Raw genomic sequence first — 22,229 nt, forward strand, 5'->3', positions numbered from 1 at the left:
GCAGAAGAATTGAATGCAACAAAAAAACCCCACAAATGCCACTCGCCATTACAGCTTCTTCAGCCTGACGCAGCACCAGCCAAACTTTGGAAAACAGAGAGCCTAAATCAGTTAATTTCGTAGTCCACGTTGCATTTTTTACGCTGGACAAATCTTTCCCAGCGCAGGCTTTACTAGGACACTGTCTTACGGGAAAGGAAGGAGAAGGGTGGGGGAACCAAGACATGCCAAAACTGTGGCAAGACAACGTAGCATAAGGTCACAGAAACATCTGTGAAGCAGTTTTGACGCACCCCTGCTCGCTCGAGGTGGCGGCGGCGTTTTCGGGAGGCGCTGGGCAGCAAACAGGCGCTGCGGGAAATCCCGCGGGATGCGGCCCCAGCCCACCCGTCTGCCCCCGACTGGGGCGCCGCGGTCGCCACTAGGGCAGAGCTGGGCTATGGAAAGCCCTCGGATGGACGGATGCCGTTGGGAATATGCCTCTCTCTGGCTTTGCCAAATAAATCCCAACCAAAATGACTCTCTAGTTTAAGCTTTGGTGTTGGAGCAGGTGTCAACAGCTCACTTACTTTTTAAGTTAAACCGTCCCTTTTATAAATACTCAGCTGAAGCCTCGTAACTTCACACTTGTTATTTTTGCTGACTAAGCTCGTCCTATTGATTTTATGCCCCGACATTGCCTATATTCGCGGCCCCTTAAAGGAAATAAACCAGTGCCGAGTTGACCTCTCAGCTCCATGAAAATGCCTTGTTTTTGTTTTTTTTTTTAAGAACACGAGGGATTTAATGGCTTTGAAGATCACAGTCGAAGATGCTCTAGACGTTTCACCTCACCCTGAGGTATCACGCAGGCTCATGCCCCGAGCAGCAGCAGCAGCAGCATCCTGAGGAGCCGGCGGAAGGTGCCCGCGCGCCGCCGATGCGGCTCGCACCACGCAAAAAATCGACGGTCCCCAGCTGTTTAGCACGGCTGCATGCACGTTAGCTCCCTCCTGCACTTCCAGCTCAATCCCAAAGAGCCGACGAACGCGCTTTTATTTAAGTGCTCCATCAGCTGCTTGCCGAGAGGACCGATCCCTTTGAGGCGGGCAAACCCAAACGAAACACGCGCGGCCACCAGCTCCAGGTCCCCAGACGGCAGCCGTTGGGTGGCGCGATGACGTTACTCGGGATGCCGTTTTCTTAAGTGACTCTAACGCTTACGAAGGGCCGGAGCCGCAGGGAGGCTGATCCGCGGCTCCGGGGACCGGAGCAGCCCTGCTCCCGCTGCGTTTCGCTCTCGCCGGCCACAGGGATGTGCTGGATGGGGGCTTGTCCTTGCCAGAGTAACCCCAGAGCTCACAGGGGCCCGGGCGACCTGCAGAGCAGCAGCGAGAGACGGCCAGAACCCCGGCTGCAAAATGTTCAGTATATACGTATTAAAGCGTATAAAGTACTTGTGCACATGTGCCTTTTTCTGAGCCAGAGAGGAGAGAATATTTTACTCCAAAACAAACAAAAAAAAAGCAAAAAAAAAAAAAAAAAAAGCAAAGCACATGCCTCTAATAGGACTTCAGAAATATTACAGAAGCAGTAAAATGCTTCTGTGTGGGTTATTTCCTTCCCGTGCCAGGGGGAGTTTTTCATAACGATCAACAGAGGCGAAGTGCCGGGGAGGAGTCGGGCCCGCGGCGCCCAGGCTTTCCAGCGCCCGCAGCCACGCGGCGAGGATCTGGAAAGAGCCCTTTCCTCTTTCAACGCCTGAACCTGCAGAGCTTGGGGCTTTCTTCGGGAGCCATATCCTCCCCGGCGCTTGAAGCGCGTAACAAGCTGCTCTTATTAACCTTTTTCTGGCCTGGAACGAAGCGGGAGAGGAGGCGGCACAGCACCAAAAACAAGAGGAACCACGCTTCCCTTTTGAACTGCCTCGAAACGAAAGCGGCAGCTCCACCTTTTAAGGGCGATAATGAAATAGCTGGTAGCTCTCCCGAAAATTTCGCACAAGCAAGTCGACCATCCTGTTTGCAGAAAGGTGGCAAGATTCAGCCAGGGAAATAAAACCCTCCGACTTGGACGCTGTAGCCCTGCATGCTTGCTATTTCTACCCTCATCCTTCCTCCTATTCATCTTACCCACGCAATTTCTCCTGGGATGTTGGCTTTTCAAGACAGGAACTGTATCCATACCTAGCACCACGCAGACGCATGCAAATAATATCCGAAATTGGGGGGTGAGGGGAGGGAGTTTGCTTACTACAATTTTTCCTTGCATTCAGATTTTTGTAGCAGAATTTCTTACCATTTCCAAACGGATACGCTGTATTTTGCAAGTACCTCTAAGGTTGTTAAATAGGTTGGAGGATACAACAACTCCAGCAGCTGACACAGAGACAGTTTAACCACTAAGAAATAATCTCAGACCCCACGAACAGATGAGAATGGACAAAAGGGAGATTGCAGAAATCCTGTGTCTCACAATAGAAAGTCTCAGTCATTGGGAAGAGCAAGGAGCAGAGACAAAACCATTTTCTGGATGAATCTGAGAAACAAAAACGATCCTTCAGTCTCCTCTCTTGTCCCCACGTTCCCACCACGCAGTTGAGAAAGGTTTGCTACCCAAAACTAATCTTGTTAAAAAAAAAAAAAAGCAAGAAAAACCCACACGTATTAGAAAACAAACAGCTGTCTACTGCTCCCATCTTCAGTACCCACATGATGCTGAAAAACCACCAAGAGATATCTCAAGCACACAGGACGCACATTCGCCAGGTGTTATTGCGGTTTTAGTATTATCACATGCCACTTCTCCTGCAGCTACCTAAAGCAACTGCTTTGCTCTTCTACTTACCCAGCTATCTGATAAGAATACATGCTGTTGCACAAGGCTCGCACATAAACTTGTAATTAACACTCTCCCACTCCTACAAGCAACTTGAAAAAGGCAAATCAGTTACCAGGAAAATCAAACGGAAAAAAGAGAGAAGGGAAGGGGGATGCGACCACTGCAATAATAGCAGATTCAGGGAAACCTGAATTCCTCCTCATACAACCTTCCCACAAAAGGGCTGCACCAAAATCACACTTTGGTTTTCTTCTTTCAGGGTTTATTAGATATACTATGTCTGACTACAGATGTACACTTTTAATTTATTTTGCAGAGCAAGAACTTAAAGCATTTGCCCTTTAAGAACAAAAAAGGACATTTTTTTCTCTACATGTGTTGTTGGAAGTAACTTTTTCCTATTCCAACAAAGCCTTCCCACCACCTCAGTTACAAGCCTATCCTGCACAGAGCAGCTTTGATTAGCCAAAAAAAAAAAAAAAGGTACTCCTCCCAGTCCACATCCCTCTGCCCAACAAATCAGCACAGGTTCGCCTGCAAATTCCCCAGATTTCACGGTCGCACTGACCAAGCTCAGGCTGCGCGTATGACGCTGGAAGGAGCCCTGGCAGCAAGAGGCTGCCCCCCCCCCCCCCCGAGCTGAGGACTTGCCTGCACGTGTCACTAGTGGCACACAGGCCCACGGGCTAGTTGATGTGATAGTCACAGCATCGGGCCCCACGTGCTTGCTCCAGAAACAAAAAAGCGGTGTTTTACCTTTGTGATAGATATACATACATAAATTTATATATATATATATATATATATATATATATATATATATATATATATATACACACACACACACACATATATGCACAGACATATATATAGCCAGGCACAGCTGTGTCCATCAGGAACGGCCCGTGTCCTCCGTTTCACTGCATTTTACCAGGCGTGGTGTCGCCTGCGTTGCTTGCACGTACCCGCGTCCTTCAAACAGTTTGCACAGCATGGGGGAAAAAAAAGGAAAAAAAAAGGAAAAAAAGGAAAAGAAAACCCAAAAAGCCTGGTTGCCCCGGGGCGGTGTTTTAGTCCTGCCCAACACCTCGAGGCGAGAGAGGCAGCACGGCAGCGGCGGCTTTGGGCAGGAAATGGCGCAGGTACGCGGCCACGGGGCTGCTGCTCCTCCCTCGCCAGGCGCCGGGGCCGGCCGCCCCGCGGAGACCCCCGGCTCCCCAGCCCGGCGGCTCCGGCCGCGGAGGCGAGGAGGAGGAGGCGGCGGCGGCGGCAGCACAGCTGTCAGCTACGAGCCCAGCAGAGATTACAGCACAATTAAAGAAAGAAAGAAAAAAAAAGTATTGAATAACTCAAGCGTGTAGCCTTGCGGTTACCCTGCGGCTGCGCTAGCCCCTCGGATGCGGCGAGGCCGCCGGGGCCCTTCCTTCCCCGCCGCGGCTCCTCGCCTCCGCGTCCCGGGGGCATCCCGGCGGGACCGGGAGAGCTGGCCAGCCTCACGCGTGTTCACCTGAAGCCAACAACTAAACCCGATTTTGCGGTGCGAAGCCCGGCACGAGGCACTTTCTCGGGAACGTAACATGGGAAAGCGGGGGTAAAAACAAAAAAGCTCTTATTAAGTGTCCCAGTCTCCAAGGGGGCAGATTTGAGCCTCGGCACTGCTGAAGCAACTGCACCCTCTTCCCCTTGAAACATCCGCACCAAAGTTTTCCAAAGAGCAGCGTTTAAAGTGACAAATTTCAACAGATCCTGGCCGTCACACAGAAGCACTACATGTGCTACAGCTTAAATGTTTTGTACTGAACGAGCATAGGCCTCCGCACGGCCATTTACACACAAATAAGATCTCTTTTAGTAACAGAGCTACGGAAAGCAATACACCGCATCGGGTTTTGACTCTTTGAGATGCAAGCAATGACATACAAAAACCAGCAGAATCACTGATTTCAGAAAACCCAACTGCAGCATCATTCTGAAGCCCAACATCCAACATTTTAACACGCTTTGCTGCTGTTAAATTACCAACACAGATTAGGCCCCGTCTTTTTGTTTCTAAAGCCAAAAGCCACAATCTTGTAGAAGAATCAAGGATACAGCAGAGCAAAATAAAGCCAGTTGTCAGACAGAGATTGCCAAATAAAAAAAAACTAAGAGCCAGGAAGAAGGAAAGCTGCTTATCACTAGGAAATACCTGCATGCAACTTCTGATATCCCAGCATAGGCAACTGCAGGGACAGTCTTGCCAGAGGACACCTACAAGCAAATTTGTTTCCTGCTCCACTCCAATCCTACTAATGCAATTTCCACGACTAATTTTAGTGTTGCCTCCCCATCACCCTATCTGTATACCAAATGGTTTACAAAAACAAAGGGGAATTGGCTCTCCAAAACCAAAAATTCATTGAGATCCACCAGACATGCATCTACACCAATGCAAGCAGAGGGACCAAGCTGGAAGACTCGGTGCCCACCACAAGGTAAAGCAAAGCTGCGACTACAACTCTGCCTCAGAGTTGGCAGCAATTTGCCCACAACCGTTGCACGATTTGTGGATGAAGTTACAGAGCACGTTTCAAAGCAATACCTGCAGATACACGAGGCCTTCACACAGAGCAATCGATGACAGAAATAAACATCAATCAGCAAAGAGCAATGCTGCATCCAAAGGCAGAAAAAGTACCAAATCTTTTCACCTTACTAACGAGCAACTTTAGCAGCTCCACTTCCAGCCCTCTGTTCTCCTCCACAAACAGGAGCGTTAAAGCCCAAAACCTCACATCTGCCCTGGTCCCTGCAAAGTAGGTATTTACATCATCCCACCAAACATTAAACATTATCCCCCGGCGTAAACCAGGGCTTCCTCCCCCGCCGCCCCCCGCTCTGCTCAGAGGACACCGCAGCTCAGAGCAGACTGTGGCTCTTCCACCGCCATCACAACCAACACCTCCGAGAGCCCTAAAACGCCATGGGCTGGAGGCTGAGGACCGAAAAGCTACCTAAAAAACCCCCCAAAAAGCCAGCGCGAGTGAGCACCGCGAAGGAAGGAACAGGAGGAAGCGCGGCTCGCCAAAGCGGGGCCTCGCAGCAGGTAACTCACTGTCCTGGGGATGGGCGGCGACAGAGATCCGTTCGGCATGTAGGGGTCGGCGTTCATATTTGGCATCATGATATACCCAGAATAACCCGAGTACGACGGTCCCTTGCTGTATAAGCCACTGTCTGGATGTTTTCCTAGGGAAGAGGAAACAACGGTCACATTATTCCCCACACCACACGTTTCTCGCAAGCCAGAGCACTTACACGGGGCCCGGGCACCCACGGAAATGCTCTGCACGCAAACGTTGCCTTAGGTAGGGCAACCACTTCTGGCAGAAAGTGGTCTGCAGCAATATATAAAAACTTCTTCGTTTTTTTTGTTTTTAAACAAGGGTTAATTCTCAAAGGAGTAAGCATGCTTAGCGAGGAGTTTACACTTAAAACGTGGAAAAACCTCAGGGTAAGCCATTTATTTTGCTAGCCTCTGTTCACAGGGGCAGCAACATCAGCAGCAACATCACATTTCTCAAGTAGCAGTTCTCCCCCATTTTACATATTCCTCCAGGATTTGCGGATTCAGAAGTACTGCCAATATGGATTTTCGACATCACTGTCAGGAAAGGGAGGACTGGGGCAAAGATAACTAGCAGAGACACTGTGTGCCGGTTTGTAACGATACCCGCACGATTTGTGGGGGGAGGCTGGTGACCACGCGTGGCACCAGAGTCGAGAGGGGAGCCAAGCGAGGAACGCTATTTTGCGGGAAAACAAAGAATTTGGTTCCGCTTTCTGCACAGAGACAGGCAGGGAGGGGGGCGAACAGGTCTCCCATCCATACGATCTACCGGTCATTTACAGCTCCCAGGTGAGCCTCTGAGAAGATACAAGGATGAAAATACACCTATGCAGAGCCAATCTTCTTCCCCCTACCCGCCAAAAATACACGGACATTACTGCTTTTAGGCAGTTTAATAGCCAATTTTGAGAAAGACCACCAGAGTGTCCTGGCAAGCAGCAGGACTGAACTGCAAGGGTCCATTTTTATATGGAATTTATGATATGATGTAGTTAAAAATTGCAACTTTGATTGCGGAAAAAAAGGCACACAGTTTCTGAACACCACAACTCAGCTGCACTGTATGAGTGAAGAGATAGATGTGCTTAAGCTGATATCCTAAAAATAGTTATTTCTTCAGCAAAAGATCCATTTGGCCTACTTATCAGTTTCTAAACAACTGAAATACCATTTGGTTACTCAAGATAAACGTGCTGCGCGCTCATCTCCCTCTTAAGCGAGCTCTGAAAGCACTGCATACATCCCCCAACCCCCCCGCTTCCAAAAAGAGACTGGATTTATGTTTTCCAAGGGGAACTGAATCCCAGTCCGCAGGGCGTGCAGCGGAGGTGTTGGCTGGTGCTGACAGGGGCCGCACCGCCCGGCAGGAGTGCGCGGTGCTCACCTTCCTCGGGATGCTCTCTGCCTTTATCATGGTAGGAGTCCTGCGCCTGGCTTTGCCGGGAAACCTAACCACAAAGAATCCACCATTAAAAAGCAAGCAGGGGGGGGAAAAAAAAAAAAGAAGAAGAAGCAGAGTCATTTTATGGATGTTCATTTGCTGTTAATAGCACTAGATCGTCTTGGGGGGGGGGGGAAGTTACAGCCAGAGATAAGCATCTTTGTTTTTCCTCTTAGTCATTTTGAAGGCAACTGTACCAGAAACGCTTGTACAAACGATCGTTTTATTACAGCGTTAATAACTACGTGTCTTTGCAAAGCATTTCTAGCAGAAGCGCCCTACATTTAACGAAAGGGGCTTATTTCTGGAAAATATTTTGAGCTTCGGTGATCAAAACACTTTTTGCTAAAGTGACACCAAGGCTAATGCTGAAAATCGGGCCGCCCTCATTACGAGATCTTTAGGGGGAGGGGGAAAAAGCAAAATAAAATAAAATACAACACAGGGAGAGATCCGCGGCTCGCCCCGAAGTTGCTTTAGCGCCGGGAAATCCGTCCCGGACAGTCTTCCGCGAGTCCCGTGGAGCAGTTTCCGACTGAAGCTCCGACCCCGCTGGTTTCAGGGCTGCTCTGGGTCCCGTTTGCTCCCGCACCGTCCGGGACCCGCGGCGCCCCGCTCGCCGCCCGGGCTCTGCCCGCGGCCCCCTCCAGCCCTTTCGGGGAGCCGCGGGCGGGTCGGGGGGGGGGGTTGGTGGGGTTTTTTGGGAGGAAAAGAGCGGGGCTCCGCTGGGCGAGCTGTTTTTGGGGCGCCCCCCGCCCCCCCGGGGCTCCGCACCTCGTGGCCGGCGGCGCCGGGGGCGATCTCGGACTCGTTGACGAGGGAGGACTTGATGTCGGCCAGGTCGCCCTCCTCCTCGGGGTGGCTGATCTCGGCGAAGATCTTCTCCTTCTGCGGGTCCCCCTCGTCCTTGAAGGGGATCATCTCGTCCGTGGCGCAGAGCTCGGGGTCCCCCCCGCCGCCGCCGCCGCCGCCGCCGCCGGCCCCGGCCCCGGCCCCGCCGAGCTGAGGCATCGCCGCGGCGCCGCGTCTGCTCCGGCCGCCGCGCCGGGCGCGGGAAGCGGCAGCAGCGGGAGAAAAAGGAGGAGGGAGGGAGGGAGGGGGGGGAGAGGGGGGAAAAAGGGGAAAAAAAAGGAAAAAAAGGGAAAAAAAGGAAAACCCACCCGCCCGCCCGCTCGCTTGCCGCCTCCCCGCCGCCCGCAGGACCTGCCTCGCCGCCCTCCCCCGGCGCCCCCTGCTCCCACCAGGTACCGCCGGGCGCGGAGGGGGCCGCCGCGCCGGGCACCGCGCACCGCGCACCGCACCTCCCGCGGCCGCGCAGGGGCCGCGCAGGGGCCGCCCCCGGCGCGGCGGGGCGGGGCGGGGCGGACGGCGCCGGGGGGGCGCGGAGCCGTCCCAAGTTTCGGCTGCGGAGCGAAGTTGCGGCGAGGCGGGCGGGCCCGCGTTAAAGCGCCGCGGAGCAGCGCGCAACCCACCGCGGCTCCCGCCTTTGTCCTCCTCCTCCGCGCCGCGGCGGCACCCGCGCTCCTCGGCAGGAGGGAAGGAGGGAGAGAGGAGGAAAAAAAAATTAATTAAAAAAAATCAAGGGCGAAGCAACACGGGGGCAGGGCGAAAAGTTGCTCCCGCGGCGGCTCCGCGCCTCCCCCCCCGGCCGCCTCCGCGCTCAGGGCGCAGCGCAGGGGCCGCCGGCCGCGGTCCGCGGGCGCGGTGCCCCATGCAGGAGCCGGCGGCGCTGCGCTGCGCGGGGGGCTGCGCGCTGCGCTGCACTGCACTGCACTGCACTGCGCTGCGCTGCGCGGGGCGGCGGCGGCGCAACTTCAGCATCGCGCCCGCCCCCCGCCGCCGCCGCCCCCCCGGGGAGGGGGGGATGAAAGCGGAGCCGCCGCCGTGATTGACACCGCGGGGCCGCGCAGGGGGGCGCGCATTGGGGGCAGCCCCGGGGCAAAGTTTATATGTGTTTGTGTGTGAGGAGTGTGACTTTTTTGGGCCGCTTTGGTAAGATTCCCCCCCCCCTTATTTATTTATTTATTTATTTATTTATTTACTTAGGCGGGGGGTGCAGGCGCGCGGGGGGTGTTTGCGGCCGGCGGGAAGAGCAAGTCGGGGTGAGCCCCCGTTTGAGGGATTAAGCTCCGGCTTAATAGCAGCTTGTCGCAGCGGGCTCAGCCCTCCTGCCCGTCCCATTAGTTTGGAAGTTGCCTGGCTTTGTCAGCTCGCCGCCCAGAGCAGCATCTCCCCGGGGCGGGGGGGACTTCAGATACTCCCCCCCCCCAAAAAAAAAAAGAGGCAGTAAAAGCAGGCGGTACTTTTGGTTTTGGGAAGCGTCAGGGATCCGCAAGTTATTTTATTTTGTGCATGCCATGCGCTGGACGCGCATTTTGCAGGAAACAACTTCACATGATTTTGGCATCGGAAAAGCGCGGTTCGGGCTTTGCACACGCCCTGCGAAACTGCTAAACATTCAGGCGTGAGAGGACGGGGGGACAGAGACGTGTGGATGCTCAATCCGTTTTAAGTAGATGGTGACTTGAGCGCGGTGCGAGGATGGCGAGCACGGAAACGCTGTTGTCCGGGGCACCGGCAAGTTAAGCCGAAACGCCCAAACGGTCAGTAATTTCTTTGCATCGCTCCCCATGAACGAGTAATTAAATTCCAGCTGGGAAGCGAGACCCGCAAACCCCGAGAAAGAAGCAGGTAGCGGGAAACGGGCGCTGGGCTTGGCAAGGCGAACAAGTGCGCGAAAAAAAATAAACAATCGAGCAAGAAAAGGAATCAGAAACGCGCACCCCGAGAAGGAGCTTAATTGTACAATGTGCCTTGGTTGCAAAAAAAAAAAAAAAAAAGAAAAAAAAAAGAAAAAAACGAAAAAAACCCCAACCGTCTCTCCTGAAGACGGTTTGAGACAAGCAGTTAAGGAGCGGTTGTTTGCAAAACTGGTAAATGCTGGTAAAGGCGCCGCTCCCGCAAACCCAGTTTTCTCCCGCGGGCTGATTGCCGGGGCCGCCGCGCTGCCGGCGTAGCCCGTCCCGCTGCCCCGGCGGGGGAGCCGGGGGTGCAGCCCGGGGGAGCCCCCTTTTTTGGGGAAAACCGCCCCCGGCCAGTGCCCTCACGGCCCGGCCCGGCTCGGCCGGCAGCCAGGGACCCTCGCCCGGCTGCGCTGCCCCCGCCGGGCTGCGGCTCGAGGGGACCCGACGGGGCCGGGCCGGGGGGCGCCTGTGCGCCAAATGAGCCTTGCGCCCAGGCCAGCTGTGTGTTTAATTAAAGCGAAAGGAGCCAGGACCCGCTTTAAAAGGACCCTCCCCTCCGCCGGCCCTGGATCGTCCCCTTTATGTGGGCTGGAGTTTTTCCCAGCTCCGTGTTTTTCTGGTTTTTTTTTTTGTTTTTTGGTAGAAGTATTCTGAAGGCAGCAAAGGGCCGGGGTGGGGGCGGCGGGGAGGTGGGGACCGTAATGATTTATGACAAGAGGATAAACTCAGGAAACCTCAGCTCCAGCGCCAGATTTGACTGGAGACAGCACAAAGCTGCCGGGCTGCTCGCAGCCCGCGGGGCTGCGCGGGCAGGGGGCGGCGGGCGGGGGCGCCGCCCCGGCCCCCCTTCCCCCCCCCCCCGCCGGACCCCAGCGCCCCGCCGGGCCGGGCCGGGCCGGGCCGGGCCGGGCCGGGCCGGGGGGCGCCGAGGCGGCCGCCGCAGCCCCGCGCCGCCGGGGCCGGCACCTAGCGCGGCGCCTTGCGCTCTTCAGCCGTGGGGGGGGGGGGGGGGTTGCCTTTTTTTTTTGTATTTTAGCGGGAATTTTTTTTTGCAATTTTTTTTTTGCATTTCAGCGGGTTTGCGCCTTTTTCGCTTTTTTTGCAGTTCGACTTTTTTTTTTTCTTTTTTGCATTTTAGTGTGCGGGGGGGCTGCCCTCGGAGCTTTCCCCGACGGGGAGCCCGTGGCGAGCAAAGAGGGGAAACCCGCTTTCGGGGCCGGGGCGGCTGCACCGCCCGGGGGGAGCGGGGGGTCCCGGGGTACGTGTGCGTGTTGGGGGGGCCCAACACCCAGGCCCCCAGCGGGGGGGGCGCCCCGGCGTGCGGATGCGGGGGGGGCGGGCGCGGGGCGGCGGCGGCGGCTTTGATGTGCCGGCGGCGGCCGCTTTCATCCCCCCGCGGCCCCCCCGGCCCCTTTGTGCGACTAAATTTGGCAGGAGGCTGGAGGCGCGCCAGGGCGCCCACGTGTGCGCCCGGCTCCCAGCTGAGCGGGCCCGGGTTTTCTTCCGGGTAAGGAGACAGCGGGGGAGATCAAAGAGTTTGGGGAGCCGGGGCCGAAATGTGCAGTGGAAGTTTAAAAAATAAAAAATCTAATAATAATAATAATAAAAATCCTGCTTGGCCACATGCCAGCCTGGAGACACGGTGGGGGGAGCACCGCGAACATGGTGGGGAGGGACAGGGACGGGTGGGAAGGAGCTACTTTTCTCTGGGGGGAAAAAATTATGTCAATATATATACTTTTTTTTTTTTTTTTTTTTGCAACGGGGTTTGCAGTGATTTTCTGGGGGGGGGGGGGAGAAAAAAATCTTTTGTTTAAAGCCACCCATCTGTGGAGCCAAGCGGGCGCTGCCTGGAAAAGCCACCCACCCCATGGCGCGTCCCTGTGCCCTGGCCTGGCAGGCGGGGGCCAGCGGGCTGAGGGAGGCCCCCGGGGGGGAAAAATAATTTATACCTGCATACCGAGGGAGCAAAGAGCGGCAAAAAGGCGACCCCACCTGCCTCAGTGCCTCCCAGCGGCGGCGGCATTTTGGAGGGAGAGATTTGCGCCGCGGCCCCCTGCCCGCCCTGGGCCTGCGGGGACACCACGGCCTCTGGCACCAGCCAATACCAAAAATAAGGTCAGCTTTCAAAATCTCCCCAGTCGAGCTCCTACGATGCCTTTTTGGAGGATGCGTAACCACATGGGCGTCTTCCCCGAGTCGGAGTTTGCCGCCCTTGTTTGGGTCGGAGGTGCCTCAGCCCAGGTCGGACACCCTGCGTCAAAGCGGGCAGAAACTCAGGGTATTTTGAGGCCAGAAAGGATATTTTCGGTAAAGACACCTGGGCAGGTGTCCCTGGGAGCTGCCCCGACACCGGGACTTGCAGGGCCGTGGTTGGGGGGCGCCGGCCCCCAGGGGAACACGCGGGGCTTGCCCCAAGCGCTGGGCCCTTGCCTCATCTTGGCCAAAATGCCTTTTTTTCCAGAAACCCTGCACGTGGGCGGTGCCTCTGTGTCAAGGGGATGTTGTTCAGGAAAGGTCCGTATGTGCCCTGGATTTGTGCTTTAGGAAGAAAAAAAAACAAAACAAAAGCAAAACGGGAGTAATCTGTGCTGTTTTTGAAAACTCGGTTATTATGATTCTTTATGAAGCACTCATTTTTTTAAATTGTGATAGAGGGCATTCTGACTGTGTTTCTAGCAACTATACCAAAGCATAACTGCACTTCTCATTTAAAGCTGCTTTGAACGAGATCACACGTAATAGGTATTAGGATATTAAGAGTGTATATGTGATTTTTGCTTTTTTAATTTACACATCCCGCTTTCCAGTTCTGGGAAGCCCCTAATGTTCTCAGGCAGGAATTACTGTATTTAAAGAGCTAGGTTTCCTTAGCCCGTGTGACGACGTGAGCTTTATAGATCTGAATGGGCAAATCTCACAGGAGTATTCTTGCTGTAAGAACTTGTGTTTAGATGAAGGCATTGGTGGCTTACATCTCTTGAATACTTTAGGTTATCTTATTTTGAGATTAAAACAGGTGTTTAGGGGCTGCTTTCTTCTGAGTGCTTTAAGCACCGCATAAAATACAGGGGAAACGGCGCGGTTTATCCGAACAAATGGTGACAGAAAGTAGCGTGCTGACTAACCCTTTACATGGAGTAATCCCATTGTGGGAATATTTCCGATGGCTGCTCAGATCAGATAATCCGTCGTGTGCAGATAAGCGGGGAAGGCCGGGCTCCGGATCAGAACCAAACCCCAAAAGCCGAGCACGGGCCAATGCCTCCTGTGAGGTTAATGCCGTGTTAAACGTGAGGCCGGGAAAAGAGCGCGGTAACTCGTCGCCCCCCAGCAGGGATTTGGGGCTGGGATTTTTACGGGCACCGAACAGATGTTCAAAGGGAGCAGAGTACTGCATCCCCAAGGGGGCCTTTGAAAACCCAAACTTTACTAGTTTTGTCAGACACTGCACTTATGAGAGATTCCAGCTGAAGAAAAGCATTTTAACTGCAGAGTAGCAGTTTTGTCCCCGGATGCCAGCTTTTCCCCCATTCTTAGGGAGGAAATTCTGCTTATGTGTGGCCCGTAGCAGCTGAGACGCGAGGAGTTTCGCAGGACACCGCGTGCGGGGGCAGCGGTGCGCGGGCAGGCTCGCAATGGCACCTCCGCTCGAGTCCCGCTTGTGCTCCCACCGCTTCGTGCTCAGCAGTGCCAGTGCACGTCTCACGCTACGGCTAGCTTGGCTGTACTGGGCAACATGCACAAAAATGCTTTGGCCGGCGGTTTTGCGCCTGCATCGTTGGAAGCCTCCTGCTGAAAATGTTTATTTCTGTTGGTACTTGCTAATAATTCGTATTTGTAGTCCCAGAGGTATGTAAGGTGCTTTGTGGGAAGTCCTCTTCATACAGAAGACCTTGGCATGGCTATAGCCAGGCCCGTTCTGAAATTCAGCATCAACCAATTTATATCTCCTGCTGAGGCTTCCCAGTTAACGCACCGCGCCGAGCGTCCGTGTTGTCTTCCAGCGTTGGGAACGGTGGCCGGTCCCTTCCTGCGCTCGCAGAGGAAAGCAAAGCACCTCGTCATCCCTCGCTTGTCCTCTGCGCCCTGACGAGCGTTGCCAGCAGAAGTTTGGTAGCTGCAGACCAGGTCCTCTGGAGGAGGCGGAGGGGAGGGAGGATCCGCGTGCGGGCAGCTTTCCAGCGGCAGCTGTGCGCGAGCGACGGGAGGGCGGGAGCCCTCTCCCTGGCTAGCCAGACGCTTGAGCAATGCTGCGAATGCTTGCTCCCCGTGCATGACTCCGATTTATTTCTTTAATTCCCTGACCTCTGCCTGACCAAGCCGGTCGCATACGTGCAGCTGAACGAGCTGGGGAGTTTTCCTCCTTACCAAGGAAGTTATTTGGAGGTGGCTTTTATTTTAAAGTGCCATCTCTCACTTTCTGACCTCTCGTTGGCTTGATGGAGGTGTTAAACAGTGACAGGTGAATGCCAGGGCAGGGCCAGAAGAAGGCAGCTAGGAGTTTGCAGGAGGCTGCAGTGTCGTTCAAAGCCTTGGTGTCATGCCTGGGAGCGATCCAAAAATGCGCGTCCTCGTGGGGACGGGCATGCGAAGAGCAGCAGTTAGGCGTTACCTCTTGAAAAAGAGCGAGATAATCTGAGTTGCAGCTGGCTGCTTTACCTGTATAGCTCAGTCGCGCCTTGCATCCGTGCTGCCCGTCACTGTGTCCTATGAAAATACACTTTTTCAGCTTGTGGTTCAGGATTTCAGTAGCGCTGTCTAAGGCTGAGGGAAACACAGGGTGAAAGTCCTCCGTGCTGAGCAGGCACGTCTGAGTTTTCAGAGGAGGATGTAGACTGTGCACAGGGAAATTTGGGCCAAACTCTGCAGATCTGCGCTCAGAATTTCGCTGGAGCAGGGACCTAAAGGTCTCCTACTTTGCACCAGTCAAAAGCAAGAGTAACAGCAGAACTTGCACATCTGGGTAGACCTCCAACAGCAAAACCAACCTTTCTTTCCCACCAAACAAGGCTTTTCAACGAAACAGGCACCCTGGTTAATAATACTCTTCTCAGCTAAAAGGCTCGGATAACTTTTAGTAAGTTCAGTACCTTTTTACACGGTGCGTAATTAAATTGTGACGCGCCTTGCCATAGGATGTTTTGGAGGCTGAAATTATAAATGGATTCAGAAAAAGGGTTAGGCAAACTCATTTTGGCTATGAAACGTGACGGTCCGGATACAACCTCCGGCTTAAAAAGTCCCCAAACCTGCAATTGCAGGACGTCCTTTGCTTAGGCAGGGCAGGTAACGCGGCAGGAGAATGCAGAGGGGAAAAATGAAAACTGCAGAAGCTGATCCAAGTGCTTTTTGCGATGTAAAAGTCAGATGTCTGCAATCCGATCTAGCTTACAGTAAGATTTAATATATTAATCAAGAGGATCATCTTTTTATTTTCTTCAGAATTTGAATTTACAGCATGCCATCAGTCACTAGCCTCAAGCTATAACCAAGATCAATACCAGCTGATGTGTATATGCCACTGTTAGGCTGATAATGAAATAAATAAAACTGTCCCTTTTTTGTTTGTTTCTCCCTCAAGCAATTCAGTTCTTCAGACCTCTCTCTCAGCCAAAACTGCTTTTGATAACACCTATTTATGTTTGCTACTCATGAAGCATCTAAACAGTGCTTCATAAAAAAATCTTTATACAGAAAGACTTGCATGGTATTTATATCCCTTTAAAGAAGGTAGCATTTGGCATGCAAACAGGTTGTGCCTCAGAGTTATACGTTAACAAAGGATCATCCATGAAATGCTCACCATAACAAAAGTAATCTTCAATAACTAGAAAAATTAGTTTTTAATAGGATTTAATTTCATTTTTAATATATTATTTTGACTTTCAGCAAACCTTTCTGTTTTCCCTTGAATGCAAGCAAACACCTTGGTATGTTGAGCTGTTTTCTTTTCCTCTTACGAACCCTCCGTTAGCCCTGATACAGGCGCAGAATTCGCCAGATTATTTTGCATTAGACGAGCTCTATCTTTAGCGAGAGCAATTAAAACAAAGGGGCTGCAGGCCAAAGTGCTCAAGCTGTATAAGGACAGCAGAAGTTGTAGATTAAGCCATATATTAATTACTGGATTCCCTACTGGGAGCTGTGAATCGTTAATTGTTTAAATTTATGTTGCATTTTTAAGGTAGTTTGTGGCTCACTAAAACCCAGCGCATCAGGAGTTTTTGTACGTGGATAGTAAAATGGTGATGTTTTAGGAACTGTTAACAGATGTTTGGAAAAACAGCTCCAGCAGACCACAGGGGTGGATTCACGGGAAAGATGCAAAGCAGCTTTTAGGGGGGTTTAGACTAGTCGCTTCACGCAAGCTCTTGTGCAGGCTTGCAGTGAACTGGTTTTATTTCATAGGCATCTCTGACCCGTGCTTGTGGGTTTGGTGCTGCGTGTCCGAGCGCAGCCCCGGTTTGGGCAGGCACCTCGCCGCCTCGGCTGGGCATGCCGTCGTCTCCCCATAGCGGGTCTCTGCCCCGGAGGAGTTTCTGCTTTGGAAGAAGCTGCTGTCTTTGAATTTATTTGAATTAGCTTAGGCGAAGGGCCTTTGCCTACAGTGGTTACGCTGTGTCCTGTAAGGGAGCCTTTGCACCTTGTGGCTGCTGAAAGCGCAAATACCCGTTTCCTATACGGTAGGAAGGAAGGAGCAGCCGCAACAGTTTTCACTCCAGGTCTTAAATCCATGCGTATGGAGGAGGCAGGAGGGGAAGCGGGTGCAGCCGGGCAAGACTCGAGGAGAGGAGAGGTGAGGAGGCGAGGTGAGGCTGGCTACACCTTTCCTTTCCAATGGAAGGTCGTCTTCTGGGCAGGTTACCATGCACGAAGACAACCTGTGGTGCTGGGCGGCTGGGCTGTACAGTGGCCTTACTTACTTAACCCACGGTGAAGATGGAGCAGCCTCGCAGCAATTGCTGTGCTGGGGAGCCCTTCGTCCTGCAAACCTGACAGGACCTGGCCCCAGCGGCTCTGCCAGCTGTGACGGCTATGGAGTAGCGCAAGCACAAACATTGCAAGTCATTTGGAGATAAAAATAAGACACCTAACATTAAGATGCCTTGTGCAGGTATCGGGAATACTCAATAACTGCACCACCATGTTGTTGATCAACCTCAGTTTTGGGGTGATGTTGGGTGTTTCCCAATGTACAGAAAGATCTGCCGAGCTTGTGGGTAGCCAGATCGCTCGCAAGCTCGGAAATCCTTTACAAGGAGGGTTGGTCAAACATATCTGCCTCCTCGTGTCTGGGTGCTTTCTTGCATATTTTAACCTAAAAATATTCTTTTCAGCACGATTTTGGAGCAAGATTTATTTTTAGCTTCTTTCGAGGCAAACTGGAGCCAGAAACGAAGAAAAAAGCCTCCAAACCCGAAACAAAACGGTGCCGCTGAACAAAGGGGCTCTTGTTTGTAAACTTCCATTTTAAAGTGTTGTTGCATATTCTGCTGGAACCGTTCTTCCTCTTCCTCTTACACCATCCAATTTTTTAAATACTAACCTATTCAAGAGTCAAGTGCTTCTCGCTGCCTTTTTGAGTGTCTTCAGTGCTGCTTCGCTGTTTCTGAGAAAGCTGAACTTGCTTCTCTCGGATGTATTGATCCCCTTAGATAATGTCTCCAAAGAGAAAGATAAAACAGTGTTTGGGTTTGCAGGGCAGAAAAGTTGAAGAGGGCGAGCTGAATCCGTCCTTGTATCCTGTCGGCCGCAGAGCCTTCATCGCTTAATGCTCATGTTTCTGCCGCTTGTGGCACAAGAACGGGCCGCTGTTTCAGACCAGCAACCTAGAAACTACAACAAAAAAATCCATTCCCTTGCTTCCCCCCACCCTCAGTTTTCCTTTGAATCCAGACCTGGTCTAGCCAGCAGAAAATTTCTCTGCACTTCTACCTTAATATTTCTGTCTGCGTTGCTTTGCCTTTCGCTGCCACCAAAGCCAAGTGTTTGCTGAATTAAATAAACCATGCGGCGTTGACAGAACTCGTGAACGCTGCCAGCGTCGCAGGAATCCTTTTGTTGGTCCCCCCCCAAATCCTAGGGCCAACTTCGTGCTTATTGGTGTGGTAGTAAGCACACAGGAGTTGGTCGGGCTTACGAGGCTGAGAGGGTCTCCAAAAAGTCGTTTTATAGGTGGGTTTTGTCACCAAGCAGCAAAATGTTCGGCATGTGACGTCTGGTCTGGGTTGGAAGCAGTCCTGTCCTTCAGGAAAAGGCTTTTAAATTTAGGCCCAGTAAGCCAGCAACATGCGACAGAGAAGTTTTTCATCCTACAGCTGAAGTAAAAATATTTAACAATTTCAGTGGCCAGTGAGTTAATAACGTAGGATTTAATGGATTGCTGGTGTTCTGATAATACAAGAGGGGACCCTGCAAGGAAGACGATTGTTTCTATGGGGCTGATACAAAGTAAAGTCTTTAAGGTGAAAAATAGCAGCTGTTTCTGCCAAAGTAGTTCCTTAAGGACCTCAAGAGGTCAGGTGTGAATTCTCGAAACAAAGCCGTAGTGATTAAGGATGCCTAATGTTGTATGTCTTAAGGGCCTAAATGCTGTTACATATTCCATGCTCAATACACGTGTGTCCTGCTGAGAAGTTCACATTGAAAGTTGGGTGTACCGTCCTTGTACGGGGTGTAGCAACAACTGTGTCCATCTTAGATGAAGCTGTTCTTTGTAGAATGACCCAGTAAAAGAACATCCTGTCTCAAATACCTCAATATTATTTCCACTAGCGCCTATTCTTTCTTCTCTTTTTGTACTTGTTAAACAGTAGCAGCAGCAGAAGAGAGTGTTTTGGGGAGCAGTGGCTGGAAACTGATTGCTCAGACCAGTATCTGCGTTCCAGAAGTGTTGCTGGCTTAAGGATTTTGATTTCTCTTTTAAAGTAATTGCGTGAGACAGTACGATAACCTTTTCTCATCAATGTTTTCCTTTTAGCCTCATTTTTTCTTTTCGACAATATAGTGCACAAAAGCTCCACGTGGTTGTACAGAGAGCTGCCGCGTGAATGACTCACGTTGTCCCTAGACCTTGCGTTTCACTTCAGTGTGCGTTACACAAAAAACGTGGTCTTGGCCCTGGGGCTTGGGTGAGTCATGCTTATCTCAGCACTCAGCAATGGGAGAGAGGCAGCTTTCCCCAACTTTTTCCAGTGTGGCTCTTGAGGCGATGTCGGGGCAACTTCGGGCTGCCCGTGGTCCCAGGGAAACACTGGGACAGCAGGGACTGCCTGATACGCTCTCCTTGGCCTCCTGCACGTGGTCCCCTGGCTTGTGGGACACTTTGGTGTCAAAGGAGGTTGTAGGGTGCCCAGCTCCTCCAAAAATGGGCCCCTTCTCTGTTCCTGAGCTTTCTGGTTTATCCAAATGAGGAGAATGATATTCTTCCTCCTCAAGGTGCGAGGAGAAAGCTGTCAGGCTTTAAAACATCGTTAGGCTCATGAGCAGGAGCTCTGGGCGACGGGGGCTTGCTCTGCTCGGGCTGGGAGCCTCGTGGCGCCTCGGGCACGGGAGGCAACGTGAGGGCACGGCAGCAGCAGATTGCTTCCTTCCTCGGCCAGGGAAGAGTCAGAGACCTGCAACTTTTACAGCCGCCGTCCTCCCCCTCCGTGCTCCTCGCTTCGCTTTTGCCGAGAAACTCATCGCCTGCCTCTGAGCTGTGACCCTTTTCATTTGCGTACAAATGTTTAGCAAGCTCAGTCGCAAAAGCCTCGTGTTCAAATGAAGATCCCAACCTTGCCGCTGCCGTGACCAGTGAGTCCAGCTTACCGTCCACCTCTTGCTGCTCAAGCAGAGGATGGTGCAAACCAAAGTGGTAATTCGTCGTCCACTGGCATCCGGATTTTAGCTCAGAAAAAAGCTCCAGAATAATTATTTCACCTGGAGTTGGATTTTTTTCTCCAGGCTCAACTTATAGTTTATAAAAATGTGAGATGGGAGATTGGTAATTCAGTTTATAGTTTGTATGAACCCTGAAGCTTATGTCAATGCTGTTATCTATTATAGAAATGCAAACATGCTCTTTGATGTGTTATTCTCAGTGACTTGGGAGGATAAAGATGGAATATTCTATGGGCATTTGTAAAAGAAATTCACAAATTGCAAGTCTGCTAGGACCCAATAACATATTTTCATTTATTTTTTTCCTCTTTCGCAATATGCCTGACGACAATAGCTTAAAAATGAGAGAAATCTTGCATCTCTCTAGGCTTCCGCAGTACGAAAGCTTAAGCCACTTTCCCTGCTACACTGAAACCTTCTTTTTGTGTATGCCAAACATTTATTTTATTATTTTGGAAGAGAAGTTTAGTGTCTCGTATCAATGGTGTATTTTGTTGGACGGATTTTCTTGCTATAGGAGCACCTCCTGCTGGCTCTGCACAGCACTGCCCATGGACTGCTCTTCATGTTTTTCAGACTTGGGAATAACAAGCAAGCCAAGGGGGGAGGTTCTTAAAATACAGAGGAAAATAATCCGAGCAGGCCCGGCTCTGCTGCTGTGAATGGTGAGAGGGATGGCTCTGCTGACTGTCGCTACCCAGTCTGCTGCAAATACATGTATATAATCCATAGTGGAGTATTGTTACTCCACTAGCTCAGTTCAAGAGCACCTTACAGTTGCCATTCCCAGATTTCCACAGTGACCCAGGCTGACATGGCTGATGTCCACAAAATAGCTGGCAGTAAAATTGATAATAGCGAGGTGAGAAACAGCACTGAGATGTTGTGCTTCTCCCTGGTAGCTTCAAGCAGTCAATGAAAATTTTTGTTTTTCCACCAAAATGCCGTTTCTGTAAAAAAGTGAACATTTAGTGGGTTTGTGTTCATTTCAGTGAATTTCTTTTCAAAGTATAAAAGCAAAATGCCAATAAGTTGTGTTTATTGCTGCCACAACAAGCAGCTTTGATGTTTTGTTTCCAAGCAATTTTTTGTTCCAGGTTTATTTCATATTTTTTAGAAAATGGTTAAAAAGTCATTTTTAAAAACAAAAAAAAAGGGCAAAATGTGAACGATGTGTTAAATTTAATTTAAATAAGCTCTCCTGGCCAGAATTTTTGTTTTCTTGGAAGACTGAAACAACTGAAATTGTTTGCTGTTGTTCAGCTACACAACAAAAATAAGTTTGTTATATCAGCGTTTCCCCCAGAACGAGAACGCTGCGTTTCAGCCAGCTCTGGCACGTTCCCTTTGGTGATCAAAGCTCTTGGGACGGATGGAGCTGACATGAAGGAAACCTGGTTTGTTAGTTTAAATGCAGTGGGTGGGGAGAACGAGAGAGCAGAGCGTCTTCGGGAGCAGGGCTCAAACAGAAAATGGGCAGTAAAGATCTGCTCATCAACACCTCTTTCTAGTTGTAAATATTAACACTGTGGCAACACTTAAAGGCTCCTGTTATTTATTGCCATTCCAATAGTATATAAAGAGGCCATTGAGATAGACACCAGATAAAAACATAATAAAAGCCAGTCCTTGCCTCTACAGCTATTAAACTTTTGCTTTAAAAAAGGATGACCCATGGATTACTGCAATAACATCGTCTTCTTTATTGTCCTGTTTTAATATTTTGACACACCCTAATGAAAGCACAGCATGCCACTAAAAGGCCGTGCTGTGCTCTGCTGGCATGTGCTTTATGGCCGTGTGTATCCTTCAGCGTGTTTCTGTAGGCTCCTCTGCTTGTGAATTGTCACTTTTGTTTGACCGGCGGCTGTTAGTGAGGTTGCCACAAAGGTCATCGAGAGCCTTGGGCCGACACTCGTCGCAAACAGACCTGCACCGGCCCCGACAGATGCTGAACCGGGACAGTGCGCGCAGTCATACAGCCTGTGTAGCACGCGTTTTAGGGGAGGAAAAAACAGAAAATAATTTGGAAATATTTTAGAAAATGGGTTAAAATTTCTCTGAGACTATTTTGGTAAATCTTGCTGCTTGTAAAGCCAGACTCCTTTTATCTCATAGGGACTGAAAGGCAGAGGAAAATTATAACTAATACATTTTTAAGAATTAGAAAAAATTACCTAACCTCACATATTTGAAATATCAGAATATTACCATTTAAGGCTGTGGTTTT

The 22,229-nt window shown here is 51.3% G+C and overlaps 1 protein-coding gene and 1 long non-coding RNA gene across 4 annotated transcripts in view; one reads left to right on the top strand and one right to left on the bottom strand.

The window, feature by feature from the left end:
- LEF1 (lymphoid enhancer binding factor 1) overlaps positions 1 to 8,381 on the bottom strand; it is a 65,189-nt gene extending 56,808 nt beyond the window's left edge. For 2 of the 3 annotated variants that reach the window (XM_067297598.1, XM_067297600.1), the window contains exons 1-3: positions 8,145 to 8,349; positions 7,314 to 7,377; positions 5,915 to 6,048 (exon numbers count right to left, since the gene is read on the bottom strand). In XM_067297598.1, the coding sequence (XP_067153699.1) occupies positions 5,915 to 6,048; positions 7,314 to 7,377; positions 8,145 to 8,291 (345 nt within the window). In that variant the 5' untranslated portion in view covers positions 8,292 to 8,349. Of the gene's footprint in view, positions 1 to 5,914; positions 6,049 to 7,313; positions 7,378 to 8,144 lie in introns of all 3 variants that reach the window. The other variant, XM_067297599.1, reaches the window with a different exon arrangement.
- A 159-nt stretch (positions 8,382 to 8,540) lies between these two features.
- LOC136992251 (uncharacterized) overlaps positions 8,541 to 22,229 on the top strand; it is a 64,770-nt gene continuing 51,081 nt past the window's right edge. Inside the window, exon 1 of the long non-coding RNA XR_010884352.1 lies at positions 8,541 to 8,614. This is a non-coding gene — a long non-coding RNA (uncharacterized lncRNA). The remainder of the gene's footprint in view (positions 8,615 to 22,229) is intronic.

This window comes from Apteryx mantelli, chromosome 5, assembly GCF_036417845.1.
Source record: "Apteryx mantelli isolate bAptMan1 chromosome 5, bAptMan1.hap1, whole genome shotgun sequence".
NCBI lineage: Eukaryota > Metazoa > Chordata > Aves > Apterygiformes > Apterygidae > Apteryx > Apteryx mantelli.